The following is a 24,803-nucleotide window of genomic DNA, read 5'->3' as shown; positions in this document are numbered from 1 at the left end:
CTGTGCAGCAGTACCATGATATTGTGTCCGGCTCCGTCACGCATCCACCAGTGCGACCGGATTCAGCGAGTCAGACGTTGCCCACTCCGTTGCCGTTTCCTCATCAGTTTCGGATGAGGAACCCTCTGATGAGGACATTGCTGAACAAGACGATCAACCCCCAGCCCTGCTATCCATCCAGAAGATGCTGAAGAAGGAACGCTGCCCTGTCAGGCTGTGGATGAGTCTGGTTAGGACACTGTCATCCGTGGTTCAATTTGTGTCACTTGGAAGACTACACCTCCGTCCTCTTCTGTATCATCTAGCTTTTCACTGGAAAAGGACAAGACGCTAGAAGCGGTCTCGATCCCGGTTTCCGGAAAGATAAAGTCTAGTCTGACTTGGTGAAAGGACTTTATCAACCTTTGAAAGGGTCTTCCCCTGACTGTTCAGACTCCCAACCACATTCTCTTCTCGGACGCATCGGACGTAGGCTGGGGTGCGACATTAGGCGGTAGGGAATGCTCGGGATTATGGAACTCGAGTCAAAGGACAATGCATTTCAACTGCAAGAAGCTACTGGCAGTACGTCTGACCTGGAAAAGCTTCAGGTCTCTCCTTCAAGGCAAAGTGGTGGAGGTGAACACGGACAACACCCTGCTTTGACGTACATCTCCAAGCAAGGAGGGACCTACTCTCTGACATGGTACGAGTTCGCAAGAGACCTCCTCACCTGGTCAATAGGTCTAGACTTTTCACTAGTAACGAGGTTCATCCAAGGCAACTTGAATGTCATAGCAGATTGTCTCAGTAGGAAGGGACAAATAATTCCAACAGATTGGACCCTCCACAAGGATGTATGCAAGAGACTTTGGGCCACCTGGGGCCAGCCAACCATAGATCTCTTCGCAACCTCGATGACCAAGAGGCTCCCAATAGTTTGCTCACCTATCCCGGACCCAGCAGTAGTTCATATAGATGCCTTTCTACTAGATTGGTCACATCTAGATCTATATGCATTCCCTCCGTTCTAGATTGTCAACAAGGTACTGCAGAAGTTCGCCTCTCACGAAGGGACAAAGTTGACGCTAGTTGCTTCCCTCTGGCCCGCGAGAGAATAACTCACCGAGGTACTTCGATGGCTAGTAGACGTTCCCAGAACACTTCCCCTAAGGGTGGACCTGCTACGTCAGCCACGCGTAAAGAAGGTACTCCAAGGCCTCCACGCTCTTCGTCTGACTGCCTTCAGACTATCGAAAGACTCTCGAGAGCTAGAGGTTTTTCGAAGGAGGCAACCAGAGCGTTTGCTAGAGCAAGGAGAACATCCACCCTTAGAGTCTACCAATCGAAGTGGGAAATCTTCCGAAACTGGTGCAAGTCAGTATCCGTATCCTCGACCAGTACCTCTGTAACTCAATAGCTGACTTTCTCTTATATCTGAGGAAAGAACGATCTCTTTCAGCTCCCACTATCAAGGGTTACAGAAGCATGTTGGCATCAGTCTTCCGTCACAGAGGCTTAGATCTTTCCAACAATAAAGATCTACAAGACCTCCTTAAGTCTTTTGAGACCACGAAGGAGCGTCGTTTGGTTACACCTGGTTGGAATTTAGACGTGGTTCTAAGATTCCTTATGTCAGACAGGTTCGAACCGCTTCAATCAGCCTCCCTGAAAGATCTCACCTTTAAGACTCTTTTCCTGATATGCTTAACCACAGCTAAAAGAGTCAGTGAGATTCATGCCTTCAGCAAGAACATCGGATTCTCATCCGAAACGGCTACATGTTCTACAACTTGGTTTTCTAGCCAAACACGAGCTGCCTTCTCGGCCTTGACCAATATCGTTCGATATTCCAAACTTATCGTATGGTTGGAAATGAACTAGAAAGAGTATCATGTCCTGTAAGAGCTCTTAAGTTCTTTTTTAAAAAAACCTTTACGAGGCCCGTCTGAAGCTTTATGGTGTTCAGTTAAGAATCCATCTTTGCCTATGTCAGAGAATTCTTTATCCTATTTTATCAGACTGTTAATACGAGAAGCTCATTCCCATCTGAATGAGGAAGACCAAGCTTGGCTGAAGGTAAGGACACACGAAGTTAGAGCTGTCACAACTTCCGTGGCCTTTAAACAAAATAAGGACACACGAAGTTAGAGCTGTCACAACTTCCGTTGCCTTTAAACAAAAGTCAGTATCCGTATCCTCGACCAGTACCTCTGTAACTCAATAGCTGACTTTCTCTTATATCTGAGGAAAGAACGATCTCTTTCAGCTCCCACTATCAAGGGTTACAGAAGCATGTTGGCATCAGTCTTCCGTCACAGAGGCTTAGATCTTTCCAACAATAAAGATCTACAAGACCTCCTTAAGTCTTTTGAGACCACGAAGGAGCGTCGTTTGGTTACACCTGGTTGGAATTTAGACGTGGTTCTAAGATTCCTTATGTCAGACAGGTTCGAACCGCTTCAATCAGCCTCCCTGAAAGATCTCACCTTTAAGACTCTTTTCCTGATATGCTTAACCACAGCTAAAAGAGTCAGTGAGATTCATGCCTTCAGCAAGAACATCGGATTCTCATCCGAAACGGCTACATGTTCTACAACTTGGTTTTCTAGCCAAACACGAGCTGCCTTCTCGGCCTTGACCAATATCGTTCGATATTCCAAACTTATCGTATGGTTGGAAATGAACTAGAAAGAGTATTATGTCCTGTAAGAGCTCTTAAGTTCTTTTTTAAAAAAACCTTTACGAGGCCCGTCTGAAGCTTTATGGTGTTCAGTTAAGAATCCATCTTTGCCTATGTCAGAGAATTCTTTATCCTATTTTATCAGACTGTTAATACGAGAAGCTCATTCCCATCTGAATGAGGAAGACCAAGCTTGGCTGAAGGTAAGGACACACGAAGTTAGAGCTGTCACAACTTCCGTGGCCTTTAAACAAAATAGATCTCTGCAAAGTATATTCGACGCAACCTATTGGAAAAGCAAATCAGTGTTCGCGTCTTTTATCTTAAGAATGTCCAGTCTCTTTACGAGAACTGCTACACTCTGGGACCATTCGTAGCAACGAGTGCAGTAGTGGTGAGGGCTCCACCACTACAATTCCCTAATTCCATAACCTTTTTAATCTTTCTCTTGAAATGTTTTATTAATATTTTTGGGTTGTCCGGAAGGCTAAGAAGCCTTTCGCATCCTACTTGATTTGGCGGGTGGTCAAAGTCATTTCTTGAGAAGCGCCTAGATTAGAGGTTTTGATGAGGACCTTTAGTATGGGTTGCAACCCTTCATACTTCAGCTCCTAGGAGTCGCTCAGCATCCTATGAGGATCGCGAGGCTCAGTAAGGAAGACATACTTAAAAAGGCAGAGTAATTGTTCAAGTCGACTTCCTTACCAGGTACTTATTTATTTTATGCTTGTTATTTTGAATAACTGCTAAAATGAAATACGGAATACTTAGCTCATAATAATGTCAACATGTAATGCTGGTCTCTACCCACCCCCCTGGGTGTGAATCAGCTATATGATCATCGGGTAAGTTTAATATTGAAAAATGTTATTTTCATTAGTAAAATAAATTTTTGAATATACTTACCCGATGATCATAAATTAAAGGACCCACCCTTCCTCCCCAATAGAGACCCAGTGGACAGAGGAGAAAATTGGTTCTATGTTGACATCGAGTACTGGAATACCTACTTGACAGATGGCGCTGTTGATGTACATCCCCACCTGTATAGCGATCGCTGGCGTATTCCGCCCGTAGGTTTTTCTGTCGGGCAGCAGAGCTGACAGCTATATGATCATCGGGTAAGTATATTCAAAAATTTATTTTACTAATGAAAATAACATTTTTAATATTGTTCTTAAACTTCTCTTGTAGTTTTTCCTTATTTCCTTTCCTCACTGGTCTATTTTTTCAGTTGGAGTCCCTGGGCTTACAGCATCCTGCTTTTCCAACTAGGGTTGTAGCTTAGCAAGTAGTAATAATAATAATATACCACAAGGTAGTCGCTTCCCTACGACTTCACGCCTGGATGTTATCCAGCATCTCCGCTTGCAGAGAAGCTTTCGCAAGCAGTGGCAAAAAGGTAAGCCTTCTATCAGGTGAAGTGGACTATCTTCTGCAGTTGGTGTTGTGGAAGGAATCTTACTCCTCTTGATACCACTATCCCTGTGATAATGATACAGTAGTTCTTATTGTACCTGAGGAAGGAAAAACTCTGCTCAGTCTCGTTGGTGAAAGGCTACTGCTCGGCCTCGAGTCTTGTCTTTAGACTAAACAGAGTTAACATTTCCTCCTTGATGGAATTGTCTCTCCTCATATGGAGTTTTGAGCTAACCTATACCACAGTCAGATGTTAGACCACCTGGGAATGTAGTTTGTGTACTAGAATCCCTGAAAGGATTGCCTTATGAACTGTTATGTCAGTCCTCAGATCGTGACTTGAGTCTCAAGATGGTTTTCCTCCTCTCCATGTCCTTTGCCAAAAGGGTCAGTGAGTTGCATGGTCTTTCCTCTGACATAGCCCATTCAAGGAGATGGGGGCAAGTAATGTTCAATTTTACGCTGAGAATATTGCTAAGACTCAGAATCCAGCTGTAGAGGACCCCAGGTTCGGGACCTTCTTGAATCTCCTTCATGCAACCGATGATCTTGATCAATTGTTACTATGTCCTGTGAAGACGTTTAGGCGCGATCTTAAACAAACTTCTGGAACTCGCCCGAACATCAAATGACTATTTGTAAGCACGGGCAGGGTCAAAAGCAGATTCACTAAAAACAAGATCTCGGCTTGAATTCACCATATTGATTGAGCATTAAGAGTCCCGACTCTCTCATAGATTGAAGAACCAGAGCTCGCAATGCAAGGGATATTAGTATTCCCCAAGCATTTAAAAGAAAATTGTATGTGGCGCTGGTCCTACAAGTGGATGTCTAAAAGCATCAGAACACCTTCATGCCCCACTACCTGCAAGATGTAACCCAGAGGAGCTTGGATACATTTTCCATAGGTCCTGTGGTGGAAGCATAAGTGGTGTAAGCTACCTCAAATCCCTTACGGGGCAAGTAGCAGTCTATCGAGGGCAGACGTTACCCAGTGTAGGTCTGGGATAAATGAACAGAATGAATGGCCCTTTCTTCCTTCATCTTCCCCTCTCTTGGGACACAGCATCTAGAGGTCTATGCAAGTGGGCTTACCTCTGACTGCTGGTAATACCCATTTCCCTTGTGTACCTACAATATGTTATATATTTTGTTATGTCCCCGTTCTCCATGCAACGGGGAGTCTGGCAATGTCTAGATTAAGTAATACCGTAGGATTGTTACCCATTCCAATATCCTTACTTCGTCAAGTCACAGTGCTGAAGTTTCCACACGTACACCACCATTGCCCAGGCCGTTAACTCTAGCTTTTTATGTAGAGAGTTTGCGAGGTGACACAGATACCCCTCTCACACTTGCACGAGCTCAGAGTCGTACCCCAGGTCAAGTTCCCAGCCAGTTGGGTGTTTGGACTTCCATCCACCTAAAGGTTAGTCTCCATGGTAAAAAGTGAATGATTTGTATTTTTGTAGAAACAAATAATAAATTTGGAAATAATTTGTATTTTTCATAACCATACAAACCTAAGCTCTTTACTCAGATTTGGCCCTCCATCACCTATCCCCCGTAAAATGTCCTGCATGCAATCAAAAGTGGATAAATAGACTAGCCGAGTATGCGAGGTGGGTGGTTGGTCTATTCCCCGCTAACTAGTGGCAGGTTGTTTACCTCTCACAAAAAGTTCTTGACTTGTTTCCAGCTATGCCTGAGCAATATATCCGTAGTAAAGACCTCAGGTTTGTATGATTAGGAAAAATACAAATTACTTCCAAAATTGTCATTTTAATCTGATGTATCAAAATAACTTATCAAAACATGAGATAATTATAATTTAACAAATTTCAAATCATCATGTGATGGTAATTTTCAAAAGATTTCTTTTAAAGAAAGTAAATTTTTTGTTAACAAATTAGAAAGTCACCGATTATCTATCTGACTTAAAGGGCTGCTAAGGTTCCCAGGCCCCTGTCAGTAATAACTACCTCATTAAATTTTTACTGGCTATTCCAACTTTGCTGAAGTCGTATTCCTATTAAAGGACTCTGGCTTGTATAGTTAGGAAAAATACAAATTGATTTGAATATGTGATATTTTTATATTAATTTATTTTTATATTTTGATGCAAAGGTTGAAAACAGAGAAACAACTGTTATGGATAGGTGCTGGCCCAGCAGTTATGAAGGTTGTGTCGGTGGTAGAAATTGTTAAGAAACGGGTGAAAGGCCTTCATCAAGTTACCCAGCTGAGTTACAAAAGGTAAGCTTGTATTACGTTGGTGGACTACCCAATATCGATTTCATCATATTTATTGTTTACAAAATCATTAAATGAATGAGTGCTATTTTGTTAGTGCTTGAAATACTAACCATTATCCTATAAGTAAGGAATATGTTTTAAGTGCAAGCTAGACCGACATTGAAATTGTTTAACGAGGCAGTTGAATGACAGATGGTGAACAAGGATGAGGAACCAACTCCCCCCACCTGACAAATTCTCTTCTCTTTTGTTTTCGGTCACAACAAGTAAAGTATACTGTAGATGCACTGTTGCATCCTTGTTATAGTCAGTTATATCAAAACTTAGATTATTTGAAATCTACTTTGTTTCATTCCCGTATTAGTTATGGTAATTTAGCTTAGAAAATAGCAAAACTGTACCAGTGAAAGAAAATAATACCCAGCAAACATATAACATTTACTATATTTAACATAACGAAAATATTTACAAAATTCATAAAATACGGGTACCTACAGTCCCAAGGAGCTCTAGAATGGTTTCCTCAAACCTTTAAGACTATGTTAAAGGCATATTGCCTGGCCAATATGGAAGACTTAGATGATGGAGTGCCTCTTGTGCTGTTTGCCTATCAGGAGACTGTTCAAGAATCCCTTGGTTTTACCCTGTTTGAGCTGGTGTTTGGCCATGATGTTAGGGGTCTATTGAAGATATTAAAGGAGAAGATGAATGAAACTGCAAAGTACAATCTTTTAAATTATGTGTCGGAATTTAAAGAAAGACTGAAGACAGCCTGTCATACTGCCAGTGATCGTCTTAAGATAGCCAAGAAAAATATGAGGACTTGGTATGACCATTCATCAAGAGCTAGAAAATTCCAGCCTGGTGACAATGTTCTGGTGTTGCTTCCTGTTCCTGAAAATGTTTTGAGTGCCAAGTTCAATGGACCAAATATGATTGAAAGGAAAATTAGTGACACCAACTATGTTGTCAGTACACCTGATAAGGGAAACAAAAGAGGTGTGTGTGTGTCATATCAACATGCTTATAGCTTACCATGAATGAAATGAAGAAGCCAAGACAGCTGCAGTCATCAGTATAGAAGAGAAAAATAAAGGGGATGAAGATGGTGATTTTGATGTAAAGTCTTCCTGTTTGTCATTCAGATTATGCAACTCTGAAGTTCTCGCTCATCTAGAAGTAATGCTGTCTCATTTGTCTATTCAGCAGCATGCTGATGTAGAAGAGTTGCTCGATAAGTATACATGTGTGTTTCTTGATGTGCCTTCAAGGACAAATGTGTAGTTCCAGGATGTTGATGTTGGTGATCACGTTGCTGTTAAGGGGGCCGACCAGCTAATGCTGTTTTTTAAGGACAGGACTTTGACATTCCGACCACTTAATAAAGTGACTTAGGACATCTCCAAACTGTATAGGAGTTTTGCCTCTGACCTTCGGTTTTGCGCAGCCAGGGCGATTTATCCTGAAAATGAGAGTTTTTCAAATTCCATCTCTTCCCTTGATAATTAATATTAAAACCGGGGATTACTACCCTATATAGACCTGATGTAGAACTCAACTCAAATAGAGAGTTTTTTTTAAAAGTCAATTTTTTGCCAGATATGAATTCTTTCATTATGATAAAAAAATAAACCTTATAAATCCGGGAAAAAAATTAAGAAAAAAATTTAAAAAATTGGAAAAAAAGGCTCTATTTGACTTTTTTATAATATCTTTCTAAGTTACATACCAAATTTCAATGCTATATCTTTAAAACTAAAGGAGAAGATAGAATTAGAATGTCAATAAGTATAGTTTTGAGATGCGGGTGTTCAAAGTTTTCCTTTGTAATTTTACAAAGACAGTATTAATAGATTATGATTACTATGAATTTCATGTTCTTTTTTGGATATTAATAAACAAATGCAATGTTATTTATCATAATTTAATCATAAATGAAAATCCCCTTGCTCAATATCTTACTTCTTTAGGCTTCTGGTCAACCGAGATGGTTGCTCCTTCATCCTTCACTAACTCCGCTAATATCGCCGATATTACCCACTTCTGAACTCTTATCAGAGCAAATTTTCTTCTTCTTTATGTTAGCAAGATGTTGAAATTGTTTTTTCCTCTTTGGTAAGATGAAATTCTTGTCGAAACCAATAATAACAGACTTAAAAGCGAGCGAATGTCAAGAGATCAAACTCAAACGTGTACTCTCCCTGAGGTTTGTGCTAGCACTGAAGGGTGTAATACTTTGTCTTGTGACTCATGGGATCTATACAGATCTCATTGTTTACAATTTTTTGTATATTAGAATATAATGATTTTCAAAATTTACGATAACTGAAGAAATACTATATTTTCTTGGGATCAATGTTTTTGGCTTATTTATTTAGTTTTACTAATTACCCTGTAACTATGAAAGTAAGAGGAATTTTGACAAAATATTCTCCATTGCCATACCAATCTCAGTGAATTTTTTCAGAATTTTGTGTTTTTTGTCGTAGACCCCCATATATAGGCATACTGGCTGGGCCCCGTAAACAGCATGCTTATCATGTAGGCCCTTGCAAGTGTGATTTGATGCAGTCTAAGATCTAATATATGTTGGATAATCACCTCATTGAGCCTAGTCAAAGTGGCTGGAGTTCTCCCTGTATTTTAGTTCCCAAGCCTGATGGTAGTGTGCATTTTGTCACTGACTATCACAAAGTGAATTTGTGCACTGTGGCTCACACTTATCCTATCCCTCAGATAGATGACGGTGTAGAACGTATTGGTAAAGAAAAATTTATCAGTAAATTCGATTTGCTAAAGGGGTATTGGCAAGTGCTGTTGACTTAGAGAGCTAAGAAAATTTCTGCATTTGTAACTCCATTTGGGATGTATCAATATTTTGTAATGCCGTTTAGTATGAAGAATGCATCTGCTACCTTTCATTGTTTGATGAATCAGGTTTTGCAGGGACTTCCCAAGTGTAATGTTTATATTGATTATATTGTTCTAGTGATTCTTGGGGGGAACGCATTCTTGGTTTAAAGTAGCTGTTTAACAGGCTTGCTAGTGCTTATTTAACGATTAATTTAGTCAAGAGTGAGACTGGTAAAGGTAGTGTTACTTATATGGGGCATGTTGTAGGTCATGGTAGAGTTAGTCCTAGAGAAGCTAAAGTTGAATCCATTATGAATTTTCCAGTACAGTACCTGATAATAGAAAATCTCTACTATATTTTCTGGGAATGGCTGGATTTTATAGAAAATTTTCGTAAGAAATTTTCTCAAGTTGTTGCAGACACAGAAGAGAAGCTTGACCAACTAGTGACAGAATTTGGAAGGGTGTGTGAGAGAAGGAAGTTGAGAGTTAATGTGGGTAAGAGTAAGGTTATGAGATGTACGAGAAGGGAAGGTGGTGCAAGGTTGGATGTCATGTTGAATGGAGAGTTTAAGTACTTGGGGTCTGTTGTTGCAGCAAATGGTGGAGTGGAAGCAGATGTACGTCAGAGAGTGAATGAAAGTTGCAAAGTCTTGGGGGCAGTTAAGGGAGTAGTAAAAAATAGAGGGTTGGGCATGAATGTAAAGAGAGTTCTATATGAGAAAGTGATTATACCAACTGTGATGTATGGATCGGAGTTGTGGGGAATGAAAGTGATGGAGAGACAGAAATTGAATGTGTTTGAGATGAAGTGTCTAAGGAGTATGGCTGGTGTATCTCGAGTAGATAGGGTTAGGAACGAAGTGGTGAGGGTGAGAACGGATGTAAGAAATGAGTTAGCAGTTAGAGTGGATATGAATGTGTTGAGGTGGTTTGGCCATGTTGAGAGAATGGAAAATGGCTGTCTGCTAAAGAAGGTGATGACTGCAAGAGTTGATGGGAGAAGTACAAGAGGAAGGCCAAGGTTTGGGTGGATGGATGGAGTGAAGAAAGCTCTGGGTGATAGGAGGATAGATGTGAGAGAGGCAAGAGAGCGTGCTAGAAGTAGGAATGAATGGCGAGCGATTGTGACGCAGTTCCGGTAGGCCCTACTGCTTCCTCCGGTGCCTTAGATGACCGCGGAGGTAGCAGCAGTAGGGGATTCAGCATTATGAAGCTTCATCTGTGGTGGATAATGTGGGAGGGTGGGCTGTGGCACCCTAGCAGTACCAGCTGAACTCGGTTGAGTCCCTTGTCAGGCTGGGAGGAACGTAGAGAGTAGAGGTCCCCTTTTTGTTTTGTTTCATTTGTTGATGTCGGCTACCCCCCAAAATTGGGGGAAGTGCCTTGGTATATGTATGTGTATGATGTTCTCCCTCTCACTGCTCTAACCTTGAAAAAGGTAAGATTTGTATGGGATAATAGTTGTCAGGAATCTTTTAATTCTATAAAGTCAATGTTATCAAGTCACCCAGTACTTCTTGCTCCCGAATTTCAAAAACCTTCCAAGTTGGCAGTTATTATTATTATTATTATTATTATTATTATTATTATTATTATTATTATTATTACTTGCTAAGCTACAACCCTAGTTAGAAAAGCAGGATGCTATAAGCCCAGGGGCTCCAACAGGGAAAATAGCCCAGTTAGGAAAGGAAACAAGGAAAAATAAAATTTTGAAGAAAAGTAACAGCATTAAAATAATTATCTCCCATATAAACTATAAAAACTAACAAAACAAAAGGAAGAGAAATAAGACAGAACAGCATGCCTGACTGTACCCTCAAGCAAGAGACAGTGGAAGACCATGGTACAGAGGCTATGGCACTACCCAAGACTAGAGAACAATGGTTTGATTTTGGAGTGTCCTTCTCCTAGAAGAGCTGCTAACCATAGTTAAAGAGTCTCTTCTACCCTTAACAAGAGGAAAGTGGACACTGAACAATTACAGTGTAGTAACCTCTTGAGTGAAGAGGAATTGTTTTGTAATCTCAGTGTTGTCAGGTGTATGAGGACAGAGGAGAATAAGTAAAAAATAGGCCAGACTATTTTCTGTGTGTGTGTAGGCAAAGGTAAAATAAACAGTAACCAGAGAGAAGAATCCAATGTAGTACTGTCTGGCCAGTCAAAAGACCTAACACTCTCTAGCGGTAGTATCTCAATGGGTGGCTGATGCCCTGCCCAACCTACTAATACTGATGTGAGTGATTTGAGCTGTGGCTCATTGTTGTTACAAGAAAACAGCTTAGGAATAGATCATCCTGTTACTTATTTTTCTAAAAAGTTTAACCCTCACCGATGCAATTATTCAACCATGGAAAAAGAAGCTTTGGTCTTACTGCTTGCTCTGCAACATTTTGAAGTGTATGTTACATCCAGCTGTAACCCTATTTTAGTGTTGTCTGATCATAATCCACTGACTTTTGTACAGAAAATGAAATGTAAAAATCAAAGGCTTTTGAGGTGTTGTGTGGTTTTACAGGAATACAATTTAGATGTAAGACATATTAAAGATAAAGATAATGCCTAAGAAGATACGTTGTTAAGAATGTAAATTTAATTATGTTTTAGTTACATTTTGTAATATATAATTGTATTTTATTTTCATTGAAGTGAAAACATTATATTTGTAGTCTTGTACAATAAAATTCTGTTTGTATATGTGAAAATTTGTTGGTTAATGACCCCAACTTTTTGCTAGGTAGGGGGATTTGTTATATACAGTATACACTGAATATATGTTTATTGTATTACAAAACTTGTGAAAAGGGCATATTTTTTCATGTATGTTCATGTAAAAATAAAACAATTATTTTTGTCAATGTAATTGTAACGTGAAAATATAGCTGTGTTCTTCTACCTGAGTTCAAGATTCTACTTCTGCGCCAGCTGTCTGATGGGCTTGAGCTATATAGTACAAGATGTTTCGAGAATGGGTCCGTCGCCTGGCGTCATGCTGTGTAATCCCGGTCCTGGTTGCTTCTAGTGCGTCATGAACATTCGGGAGTATTGGTCCCCCATATGTGAAGGACAGTTGCCGACCAAGAGCAGACGAGACGAGACAATACAATGCTGGTGTTTGGAGACATTTTTCATCTAAAATTTTTTGACTCTGAAAGTTAGTGACTACTGTACTCACAACGATAGAATACATCTTGAAGAAGATATAAGAAGTTCAAGAAATTCATCTCATACTCAGAAACTGATCCTACATGTCAACCTTTTATATCTAAAACTAAGCAACGTCATCTTTCCCTCACTGCATAGAAGTTTTTGTAGTTAACTCGACCTGCTTCTTTGTCAAATTTGTATATTACCCATTAGTTTTGGTGTGCCGTGAGTATTCGGTGGATCTTGTGTAATGCTGTAAATATATATGTTAAATCTTGAATATAGTCATGTTTTCTGTTTGCTGGCTACCATTTTCATTTATGGTTAATGTTTTGCTATTGTTTGGTAATCTTTTTTTTGAGTAGATTTGCATAATACACGTCGTGTATGATAGTTGAACTTAACATCTGCAAGACTAACAGCATACAATAATCTATAGACACTCAGTTGCCAGGGGAGAGTTGTAAGGTGAGAGTGGTCCCTACATCCATGTACTGTATACAGTAGTGGATAGGCTTCTGGTTCGTGGAGTTTTCTGGGGATCAATCTGTTTGACGCATGACTTAGTAGAAAGCTTTCCGTGTTTTCTCTCCTGGTCTGTGTTAGAAGTTGCATTACAACACCCAAGGGATCACAATGATGATTATGTCCTTCCTCCGTTCAACCCTTTTCCATCCGCTAATCTTCCGTGTCGGGATTATGCTGAGACTCAGGTTGACCTTGGTGGCTCCTAAATGTCATGTCGAATGGTATCCTGTTCTGGCCCGTTGAGATCTTGAGAGAACTCCCTGTGGTCCTCACTCTCCCTAGGCAAATGGGCAATCCTCTGCTATTGATATCATAGAAGAAATTCTTCTCTGGTCGTATCATCTCGAGAGCATATTGCAGGATTTGTCATCTTCCTTTACTGAAAGAAGCTCCTCTCAGTCATTGCTATCAAGGCTACCACTCAGTCTAGAGCATAGTCTTTCGACGGAAGGAGATAGACCTCTTATCCTCATAAGGAGTTGTCTGTACTAGTGAGGAGCTTTGAATAATCTTGCTGATCTCAGGACCTGAGGCACCAGAGAGGGATGTGTTCCTCATTTTCAGTGCTCTCACTTACACCTGTCCGAGTTGTGGGGAAGGCCGTTAGTCAAAGTTCTGATTATCAAGACTGTCTCTGCTACCTTAGTATCGGCAAAGAGTTTAAGTTAGTTATGTGTTCTCTCTGCCTTAGTCCACCATGCTCAGAGATGGAAGGTACTCCCTTACTTTGGTGGCAAGTCACATGGCCAATATTCTGAACCTACCAGGCATGACCCCAGGTTCAAGCTCTTCTCCATCTCCTCTGTATGTGAAGTGACAGGTGGCATGTACAGTAGCAAAGATGCTTTTGTCTCTCAAGGGCTCTGCGATGCTATATGAAGGAGACCTGACACCTCAGACCTGAGTGTCAGCAACTCTTCCTGAGCACTGACAGAACCAAGAAAAGTATCTGGAACACAATTTCTTTTCTCTTTCCGACTTCATTTGTCGATCCGTAGTGCATACACCTTGACTATTGAGAGGTTCTAGGTACCAGCTTAGAACAGAATTCACAAAGTCAGGGGATAAGCCCTATCCTTGCCTTTAAGAGGAATCATGCAGTTCACCAAGTGTTGATGGTTGTGGTGTATGCACCAGACCACCTTCACAGCCTTTAGACTACAGGAGTACCCACAAGTCTCTTGATGCCTTTAAACTTGGTCTTGTGGTGACTGTTCAAGTAGTTGTGTAGTAAGCCCAGGTCCCTTACCAGATGGTGAGCTCCTCACCCTTGTTCATCCCCTGTCATTCAATTGCCTCATTAACCTATTCTAACAGTCATCCAGTTTGCCCTGAAATTATATTCCCTATTTAAAGGACTTATGTTTGTAAAGCTAGGAAAAATACAGATTACTTAAAAAGATTGTGACATGAACTTATTCATTATCTAAATCAAGTCATGAAAATATCAAAGAATGAAAGTTACTGAAGATATGTGTACAGTACAGTACTGTGCTTTAAAATTGATTAAATATCAGGAAAATCTTTGAAGGATACAACTTTTAAGAATAGAAAATTCATTATTCTTTGTTGTGTAATCTTAGCTTTGCAATTCTAATATTCAATTATTACAGAAGGTACATGAAAATCAAATTATGATATTTTATAGATTTTGTTAAATGCGTATTGTACGCTTTTAATTGTTTTTCAGAGTTGATGAGTATTGGGAGCCCAAGGTAGAAGGTCTTGATCGGCTGAAGGTCACACGTGAGGTACCAGCTATTGCTATTCTTTTATCAAGGGATGCCCTAGATCCATCAGTACCTGGGTAAAGTTCTTTTTTTATTTTTTGGTTATATTATAGGGGTGTGGTACTGAAAATTCTATGCCTGGAAAGATATCAGTTAATTTGTAAAAACCTGGAGTAGAATGTACTGCATAGAAAAAATTTGCTTTACATAACCCTTCCTTAGCTTTTCTCTGTATGCTAACAAGTTATAGTTTAGATAACTTCAATTTACCTTTATAACTGAATGAAGTTGGTGATGTAGGATGACATAACTTTTCCATTATTATAACATTGGAAAGTTTGCTGTACAGTGATTACCAGTTGAGGAGATAGGGAGAAAACTTAAAAAGAAATGATTTTTCCTTATAAAACAAGTATTATTTTGAAAAATTCTTAATTATTTCATCACAAATGCAAAGCCTTGTCCTTCAATAGGAGTATGACTTGTGCGAAGCAGTAACTTCCACTAAAACTTTAATGAGGTTGTTAACGAGACAAGTGGTATGGCAGAAACCTTGCCCACTCTCAGTCTCAGGACTAAGGTTTTTTTTTACTTTGCCTGCAAGCATTACAGACATACTTTTGCTGCCTCTGACAAATTTGGCTATTAATTCATTTTTTTAAATATTAAACTTAGCCGGTGAATATATAATAGCTGACGTCTCGGACGGCTCGACAGATACCAAAAACTCGCGAGCGATCGCCATGAAGGTTGCGGGTGTGACCACCAGCGCCGACTATCGGCCAGATACCGCATATACTTGTCAAGGTCTCCAGTTCTTCTCTGTCGGTCTTGTCGACAAGTTGGTTCCGCTCGCTGATGACCTTGAGTTTTCGACCTTTTTGGTGAAGTACTTTATTTTGGTTGTTTTTGAGCTTTCGCTGTGACGGGTGTTTTTTTCTTCAATTAAACTCTTGAAACCCTTTTTTTGGCTAGTGTTTATTGTTGATGACTTTGGTTTTGACTTGGATTTTCTCTGATTGTTCAATATGGCTGACCCTTCTCCTATCCCTGGACCTAAATTTCGCAAGTGTGCGAGGGATTGCAACAAACGTCTTCCCAAGGCCTCTATCGACCCACATACTGTTTGTTCTAATTGCCGGGGTAAATCCTGCCAATTAGGAGATCGGTGTGATGAGTGCGTGGTCTTGTCGGAATTCGACTGGCTTGAATATGACAAATATACTCGTAAGCTTGAGAGAGATAGGGTGAGGAGAAGCTCCTCTAGGTCGTTGGAATTTTCCTCCTTCCATGCCCCTGAACCTAATGCTTCCCCTGTAGTAGTTGTTCCTGAACCCCCTACTAGCACTCATGAACCGTCCATGCGGGATATGTTTCTTGCGATTCAAGCTTTAGGCGAAAAAGTTGAGTCCTTAGCATCGGACCGTAACCAACTCATGTCAGATGTTAAGTTGTTGAAGTGTCAGAGTGGTAAAACAGAAAATCGTAGTGATAAAGTGATAAGTGCGCAAAGTGTATTTAGTGTTGCGACCGAGGGTTCGTCTGTTCGTGCTTGTCGCTCCCCTAGTCCGAGACCTCTTTCAGGCTCCCCTGCACCAGGGAGAAGTAATGTCGTAGGACTTAAGGGGACGAGAGGCTTTAACCAACGTACAGACGTTCCCTCTTTGGTATCGGACGTTTCTCGTCAAGATCGCCCTTACCATAAGACGGGTGAGACTGTGTTCTCCTCGTCATCCGAAGACTTATCGCACAAGAAACCTTGGCGCAAGGTTTCTAGACCCTTGAAGCGAAAGTCAGTCCCTTCAGGACAGGTCCAGCGTCCTGGCTGTAGCCATTGGGACAGCTCTGACCTTTTGCAGTCGTCGGAAGACTGTTCGCCTATTAAGCGCAAGCGTAACACGGGGTCCGAGGGTCGCGGTAAAGGCAATGTTTTGCCAACACAGACGTTACCGACGTCACGGCCCGTTCCGACTCCCGTTGATCCGAAGTGGGTTGTCCTGCGGGACATGCAGGCTAAGCTTGCCTCCCTTATGGAAGAGTATGACGTTGAGCAGGTTCGCGATGATCCTTTGCTTTCGAGTCGCCTTTACGCTGAACGAGACTCTGGCCGTCAGCCGCCCAAACGAGTATTTACTCGTCCGTTTGACGTTAGTGCTGACGTTTCTAGTACTTTGAAACGTGATGTCAGTAGTTTTTCACGTCAGTCACGTGACGTGGATCCTCCCTTGCTGCAGTCTCGTATTGATGTTCAGCCGCTGCCGCCGCAGCCCCGCACTGACATTCGCCGACCGGCTCCGTTGCCTCGACGTGACGTTGAGCGTCAGTCACCGCAGTCGGAGGTTGTTTTGCCTGCTCAGGCTATGCAGTCAAGGCAGTTCCGACGTGACGTCGAGCGTCAATCAACTTCAGCTGTTGTTGTTGGTCAGTCACAAGGATTTCAGTCCTTTCAGCAGCGGCGTGACGTCGCTTCCTCTACTGCTACTGCTGCTCCTTTGCTTGTTGACATTGCCTGTCAAGCGTTGCCGCCGCGGCAGGTCTCTCCTTTTCATGAGACTCGGCAATTGTCGGACGAGGTTCCGTCAGATGAGGAAGTTGCTGATCCCCTCCAACTGATATTCCTTTGGGGACTTTGTCAGACGGAGAGGAGCCTAAAGCTGCTCAGCCCTCTATGGACTTTCATGCTGATTTTTAAGGATCTGTTTCCTGACCATTTTGTAACTGCTGCTCCTCGTTCGCCTCCGTCAGAGTTTACGCTAGGCCTAGCTACTTCGACGCCGTCGTTTACTAAGCTAGTGCTCTCTCGCTCTTCTAAGAGAGCTTTGCATTTGCTAGGCGACTGGTTGATCACCAGGAGGAGTTTGGGGAAGACAGCCTTTGCTTTCCCTCCTTTTAAACTGGCTTCTAGAGCGAGCGTCTGGTATGACACGGGAGAAGTTCTCGGCTTGGGAGTTCCTGCCTCTGCCCAGGGAGACTTCTCAAGCCTCGTAGACTCTCCCCGTCGCCTGGCCATGAGACGCTCTAAAGTTTACTGGTCCTCCTCGGACCTTGATCATCTCCTCAAAGGGGTTTACAGGGCCTTCGAAGTTTTTAACTTCTTAGATTGGTCGCTAGGAGCCTTAAACAGGAAGATCTCTTCGGCCGACCGTGATGTTTCCGTGCTTATTATGTCCTGCATGGACAAAGCCATCCGTGATGGCTCTAATGAGCTCGCCGCTACCTTTACGGCAGGAGTCCTTAAGAAGAGGGAGACTCTTTGCTCGTTCCTTTCGGCAGGAGTAACTCCCTGCCAAAGGTCGGAGCTTCTCTTTGCCCCGTTGTCATCTGCCTTGTTTCCTCAGCAGTTGATCAAGGATATTGCGGCTTCTCTGGTGCAGAAGGATACCCACGACCTGATGGCTACGTCGGCGCGCAAGGCTGCTCCTTCATCGTCTTATGTCGTAAGACCCAAGCTCGATACCCCAGCTACGAGGTTTATACCGCCCTTTCGTGGCAGAGCCCCCAGTAGGGGAGGCGCTCGTGCCGACAGTAAAAGAGGCAAGAGGAGAGGATCCAAGTCCTCCCGTGGCAGAGTCTGACTGCCCACGTCCTCAGACAGCGGTACGGGCCAGACTGAACAACTTCTGGCAGGCCTGGGAGAAGAGGGGTGCAGACCGAGAGTCTGTGTTGTTGCTCAAGGAGGGGTACAAAATACCTTTTGTACGGAGACCTCCTCTAGTAACAGTTCCTTTAGACCTCTCTCCCAGGTATCGAGAGGAGTCAAGGAGACAGGCACTACAACAGCAGGTGTCTCAGTTGCTAGAGAAGGGAGCGGTGGTGAAAGTCTCGGACCTTCAATCACCGGGATTTTACAACCGTCTCTTCATAGTCCCAAAGCATACAGGAGGTTAGAGGCCAGTGCTGGATGTCAGTGCGCTCAACGTTTTTGTTGTAAAAACAAAATTTACGATGGAGACCACGAAGTCCGTCCTAGCAGCGGTCAGAGAGGGAGACTGGATGGTCTCTCTCGACCTGCAGGATGCGTACTTCCACATTCCTAGACACCCGGATTCTCAACCGTATCTGAGGTTTGTATACAGGAATGTGGTGTACCAGTTCCGAGCACTGTGCTTCGGCCTCAGCCCTGCTCCTCTTGTTTTTACGAGGCTCATGAGAAATGTGGCAAAATTTCTTCATTTATCGGGAATTCGAGCCTCCCTGTACCTGGACGACTGGCTACTCAGAGCGTCGTCCCGTCATCGCTGTCTGCAGGACCTTCAATGGACGTTGGATCTTGCAAAGGAGTTGGGACTGTTAGTGAACTTAGAGAAGTCTCAACTGAATCCCTCCCAAACGATTCTCTATTTGGGGATGGAGATTCGCAGTCTAGCTTTTCGGGCTTTTCCGTCTGCCACCAGGATAGATCAAGCCTTGCTCAAAGTCCGCCTCATGCTGAGAAAAGACCGTTGCTCAGTGAGAAGTTGGATGAGCCTCCTAGGGACTCTATCATCCCTGGAACAATTTATCTCGTTAGGGAGACTTCACCTTCGCCCTCTCCAGTTCCATCTAGACTCCCATTGGGACAAGGGCAAGACTTTGGAAGCTGTTTCAATCCCGATCTCCGAGCCAGTAAAGACGTGCCTGAACTGGTGGGACAGCAACATAAGTCTTCGAGAGGGTCTGTCCCTGGCGGTCAAGAACCCAAACCACGTGTTATTCTCAGACGCGTCGGATTTGGGTTGGGGAGCGACTCTGGACGGTCTGGAATGTTCCGGTCTTTGGACGTCGGATCAGAGGAGCCTGCACATCAACTGCAAGGAGCTGTTGGCTGTTCACTTGGCCTTGACGAGTTTCGAGAGTCTTCTCCGAAACAAAGTGGTAGAAGTGAATTCGGACAACACCACAGCCTTGGCGTACATCTCCAAGCAAGGAGGCACTCACTCCCACACACTGTTCGTCATCGCAAGGGACCTCCTCATCTGGTCAAAAGATCGAGGCATCTCACTGTTGACAAGGTTCATCCAGGGGAAATTGAACGTCTTGGCGGACTGTCTCAGTCGGAGAGGTCAGGTGATCCCCACAGAATGGACCCTCCACAAGGACGTGTGCAAGAGTCTTTGGATGACTTGGGGTCAGCCCACCATAGACCTCTTTGACCAAAAGGCTCCCGACCTATTGCTCTCCAGTCCCAGATCCAGAGGCGGCCCACATAGATGCCTTTCTGCTGGACTGGTCTCACCTGGACGCGTACGCATTCCCGCCATTCAAGATCATCAACAGGGTTCTGCAGAAGTTCGCCTCTCACGAAGGGACAAGGTTGACGTTGGTTGCTCCCCTCTGGCCCGCGAGAGAGTGGTTCACAGAGGTACTTCAATGGCTGGTAGACGTTCCAAGGAGTCTGCCTTTAAGGATGGATCTCTTACGGCAGCCCCTCGTAAGGAGTCTTCATCAAAGCCTCCCCGCGCTTCGTCTGACTGCCTTCAGACTATCGAAAGACTCGCAAGAGCACGAGGATTTTCGAAGGAGGCAGCCAGAGCGATCGCGAGGGCTAGGAGAGCATCTACTATCAAGGTCTACCAGTCGAAGTGGGAGGTCTTTAGAGATTGGTGCAAGTCATCATCCGTTTCCTCTTCCAGTACCTCTGTAGCCCAAATTGCAGACTTTCTCCTGCATCTGAGAAATGTTCGCTCCCTCTCTGCTCCCACTATTAAGGGCTACAGGAGCATGTTGGCTTCTGTGTTCAGACATAGAGGCTTGGATCTGTCCAATAATAAAGATCTCCAAGATCTCCTTAAGTCCTTCGAGACCTCTAAGGAGCGTCGTATGTCAACTCCTGCTTGGAACTTAGACGTGGTCCTAAGGTTCCTAATGTCCGACAGGTTTGAGCCATTGCATTCAGCCTCCCTGAAGGATCTCACCCTCAAGACGCTTTTTTTGGTGTGCTTGGCTTCGGCTAAAAGGGTCAGTGAGATCCATGCCTTTAGTTAAAACATCGGCTTCTCTACAGATAAAGCCACATGTTCGCTTCAGCTTGGTTTTTTGGCCAAGAATGAACTGCCTTCTCGTCCTTGGCCTAAATCTTTTGATATACCTTGCCTGTCAGAAATCGTAGGCAACGAGGTTGAAAGAGTACTGTGCCCAGTTAGAGCTCTTAAGTTTTATTTAGCTCGTACTAGACCTTTACGAGGTGGGTCTGAGGCCTTATGGTGCTCCGTTAAGAAGCCCTCATTGCCTATGTCTAAAAATGCTTTATCGTACTTTATTAGATTTTTAATCCGAGAGGCACATTCTCACTTAAGTGAGAAAGATCGTTGTTTACTTAAGATCAAGACGCACGAAGTACGAAGTAAGAGCGATAGCAACTTCCGTGGCTTTTAAGCAAAACAGGTCTCTGCGAAGTATTATGGACGCGACCTTTTGGAGGAGCAAGTCGGTGTTCGCTTCATTTTACTTAAAAGACGTCCAGACTCTTTATGAGGACTGCTACACCCTGGGTCCATTCGTTGCAGCAAGTGCAGTAGTGGGTGAGGGTTCTACCACTACATTCCCTTAATCCCAATATCCTTTTAATCTTCTCTTGAAATGTTTTTAATCTTGTCTTGGGTTGTACGGAAGACTGGGAAGTCTTTCGCATCCTTTTTGATTTGGCGGGTGGTCAAATGTCGTTTCTTGAGAGCGCCCAGATTAAGGGTATTGATGAGGTCCTGTTGTATGGGTGGTCGCCCTGGATATAACAGCTCCTGGGAGTCTTTCAGCATCCTGAGAGGATGGCTGGGCTTCGTGAGGAAAGCGGACTAATAAGGCAGAGTAATCGTCAGAGTCAGCTTCCTTACCAGGTACCTATATTTAAGTGGGTTTTGTTATGATATAATTGTCAAAAACTCATGAGCATATACGCCTTTATTGTATTAATACTGGTCTCTACCCACCACCATGGGTGTGAATCAGCTATTATATATTCACCGGCTAAGTTTAATATTTAAAAATGATATTTTGATTATAAAATAAATTTTTCAATATTAAACTTAGCCGGTGATTATATAAGCTGCAGCTCTGCTGCTCGACAGAAAACTCTACGTTCAAAATCCGCCAGCGATCGCTATGCAGGTAGGGGGTGTACATCAACAGCGCCATCTGTCGGGCAGGTACTCAGTACTCAATGTAAACACAGAACTCAATTTTCTCTCTGTCGTGCCACCGGCAAGACCTACTAATTTGCTGTTGCTAACTGGATTGGTTTTCACATCTTTTTGGTGAAGTACACATTTCTAGTTTTGAGCTTTCGCTTTGCAGGCTTTATCTTCAATACATCCTTGCATTCTTTTGTTGATATCGGATTATTTGTTGATGACTTTGGATAGTTTTTGAATTCCCCTTTGACTAATTCAAAATGGCTGACCCTTCTCAAGTCCCTAAATTCAGGAAGTGTAATGCTAGGGACTGTTCAAGGCGTCTTCCGAAGGCCTCTATCGATCCTCACACCGTTTGTTCCAATTGTCGGGATAAAACCTGTCAATTGGAAGATCGATGTGAGGAATGCGTTGGGCTTTCGGAATTCGATTTTATCGAATTCCAGAAATATACACGTAGGCTAGAGAGAGATAGAGTCAGGAGAAGTTCGTCTCGCTCCGTTGAATTTTCCTCTCCTCATGCCCCACAACCTATTCCTTCCCCTGTAGTGGTTGCTCCTGATCCCCCTTCTAGCACTCAAGCACCTTCGATGGCAGATATGATGCGTGCCATCCAAGCTCTGGGTGAGAGAGTCGAGTCCTTGGCTAGTGACCGTAACCAGCTCATGGCAGACGTCAAGGAGCTGAAGTGTAAGAGTGCAGTGGGTAGTGATAAAGTGAGTGATAGTGTTGTGGATAGTGTTGTGCTTGAGGGTTCGTCTGTTCGTGCCTGTCGTCCTCCCAGTCCGGGACCTCTTGCAAGCTCCCAAGCCCAGGGGAGAAGCAATGTCGTACGACCAAAGGGTTCGAGAGGCTTTAATCAGCGAACAGACGTTCCCTCCGTGGTTTCGGGCGTATCTACCCAAGATCGCCCCACCCACACAAAGACGAGAGAGCCCATTTATTCCTCGTCTGCGGAAGAGGTTTCTCGTAAGAAACCATGGACCAAGGTCTCGCGGCCTCTTAAGCGCAAGTCGGTCCCTTCCGCGCAAGTCCAACGGCCCAGTTGTAGCCACTGGGTCAGTTCGGACTCGCTGCAGTCTTCCGACGACTGCTCACCTCCTAAGAGAGGCAAAGCGGTACCGCATCAGGCAGTCACACCGTCTGTTGCCGCACCTGCTCCTGTAGACCCTAAGTGGTCTTTGCTGCAGACCATGCAGTCTCAGTTAACGTCATTGATGCAGGACTTTCGTGCGGAGAAGGTTGACGCTGCACCAACCTCTAGCCTACAACCACCCACGGTTGTGCGTCCTGTGGACGCTGAGGCGACCTTCTGCCGCACTCCAGCTGAGAGAGTCCCGCCACCCATGCGTTCCAGTGTACCCTGCCAGCCGCATGTTGACGTTCAGCGACGCACGGAACCTTCCGTTGACGTTCGCGAGGTACAACAACAGTCTAAGTTGTTTTGTTTTGACGCGGTGCGTCAACCTCCGCAACCCAGTGTGGTTACCTCTGCTCGCCCACATCAGACTAGACAGTCTGGAGTAGACGCTATGCGTCCCCGCGCTGCTATGGTTGTTGCCAGTTCACAGACTGGGCAACAGTTCCATGACGTTGCGTCCGGTTCAGTCACGCGTGCACCCGTGCTGCCGGACTCAGCTGACCAGCCGATTCCTACTCCTTTGCCGCTTCCTCCTCAATTCTCAGATGATGGACTCTCTGATGATGACGACGCGGCACACATTGATGACCCACATACGGACCTTGACGAACCCAAGACCACGCAACCCTCTTTGGACTTTAGAAAAGTTCTTGCTCTGTTCAAAGAGATGTATCCGGACCAGTTTGTGTCTGCGGCTCCACGCTCCCCTCCGTCAGAGTTTGCTTCAGGTACGCAGTCATCCGCGCCTGCCTTTACGAAACTCGTCCTCGCCCGCTCGTCCAAGAGAGCTTTACGAGTTTTAGGAGATTGGATGCAGTCCAAAAAGAACCTAGGGAAGACAGCGTTTACGTTTCCCCCTGCGAGACTCTCTTCCAGATCGAGCGTCTGGTATGCCACGGGAGAAGTTCTCGGCTTGGGAGTTCCTGCCTCTGCCCAGGGCGACTTCTCAAGCCTGGTAGACTCTCCCCGCAGGCTAGCCATGAGACGCTCTAAGATATGCTGGTCTCCTACGGACCTAGACCATCTGTTGAAAGGAGTGTTTAGAGCCTTCGAGGTCTTTAACTTTTTGGACTGGTGTCTGGGAGCTTTGAGCAGGAAGATCTCCCCGTCTGACAAGGAATCTTCCTTGCTCATAATGTCCTGCATGGACAAGGCCATACGTGACGGATCTAGTGAGCTTGCGGCTTCGTTCGTGTCTGGGGTCCTCAAGAAACGGGAGAACCTTTGCTCTTTCCTGTCAGCTGGAGTAACACCGTGTCAGAGATCAGAACTTCTTTTTGCTCCTCTCTCAAAGTGCCTTTTTCCAGAGGACTTGATTAAGGAGATTGCTGCCTCTTTGATTCAGAAGGACACCCATGACCTGGTTGCGTCCTCTGCCCGCAAAGCCACCCCTTTGCCTACCTTGTCAAGACCCAGGATGGACACTCCAGCGTCCAGATTCATTCCGCCCTTTCGTGGCAGAGCCTCCAGCAGAGGAGGTGCTCGTGCCGAAGGGAGACGTGGGAAGAAGAAAGGTACCAAGTCCTTTAAAGGCAGAGTCTGACTGCCTCCTTCTTCAGACAGCAGTGGGAGCCAGACTCAAGAACTTCTGGCAGACCTGCGAGAAAAGAGGCGCAGATGCACAATCTGTGAAGCTGCTCAGAGAAGGGTACAAGATCACGTTTGTACGCAAACCCCCTCTAGCAACATCTCCCATCGATCTCTCTCCCAGGTACAGAGAGGAAGACAAGAGACGAGCTTTGAAGCAGGAGGTGTCTCTCTTACTAGAAAAGGGAGCGGTAGTCAAAGTCCGGGACCATCAATCCCCGGGCTTCTACAACCGTCTCTTCTTAGTGGTAAAGAAGACAGGAGGGTGGAGGCCGGTGCTAGACGTCAGTGCGCTGAATGTCTTTGTCACAAAGCAGACGTTCGCCATGGAGACCACAAAGTCCGTTCTAGCAGCGGTCAGAAAGGAAGAC

The 24,803-nt window shown here is 44.1% G+C and overlaps 1 protein-coding gene across 1 annotated transcript in view; it reads left to right on the top strand.

The window, feature by feature from the left end:
- The window catches only part of LOC137657752 (ribonuclease P protein subunit p25-like protein), an 86,336-nt gene that overhangs the window by 51,051 nt on the left and 10,482 nt on the right, over nucleotides 1-24,803 (top strand). The window contains exons 3-4 of the mRNA XM_068392223.1: nucleotides 6,209-6,337; nucleotides 14,559-14,675. Coding sequence (XP_068248324.1) covers nucleotides 6,209-6,337; nucleotides 14,559-14,675 — 246 coding nt within the window. The remainder of the gene's footprint in view (nucleotides 1-6,208; nucleotides 6,338-14,558; nucleotides 14,676-24,803) is intronic.

This window comes from Palaemon carinicauda, chromosome 18 (genome assembly GCF_036898095.1).
Source record: "Palaemon carinicauda isolate YSFRI2023 chromosome 18, ASM3689809v2, whole genome shotgun sequence".
Classification (NCBI taxonomy): domain Eukaryota; kingdom Metazoa; phylum Arthropoda; class Malacostraca; order Decapoda; family Palaemonidae; genus Palaemon; species Palaemon carinicauda.
The sequence above is the reverse complement of the archived record's forward strand: the minus strand, read 5'-3'. Positions and strand labels throughout refer to the sequence as shown.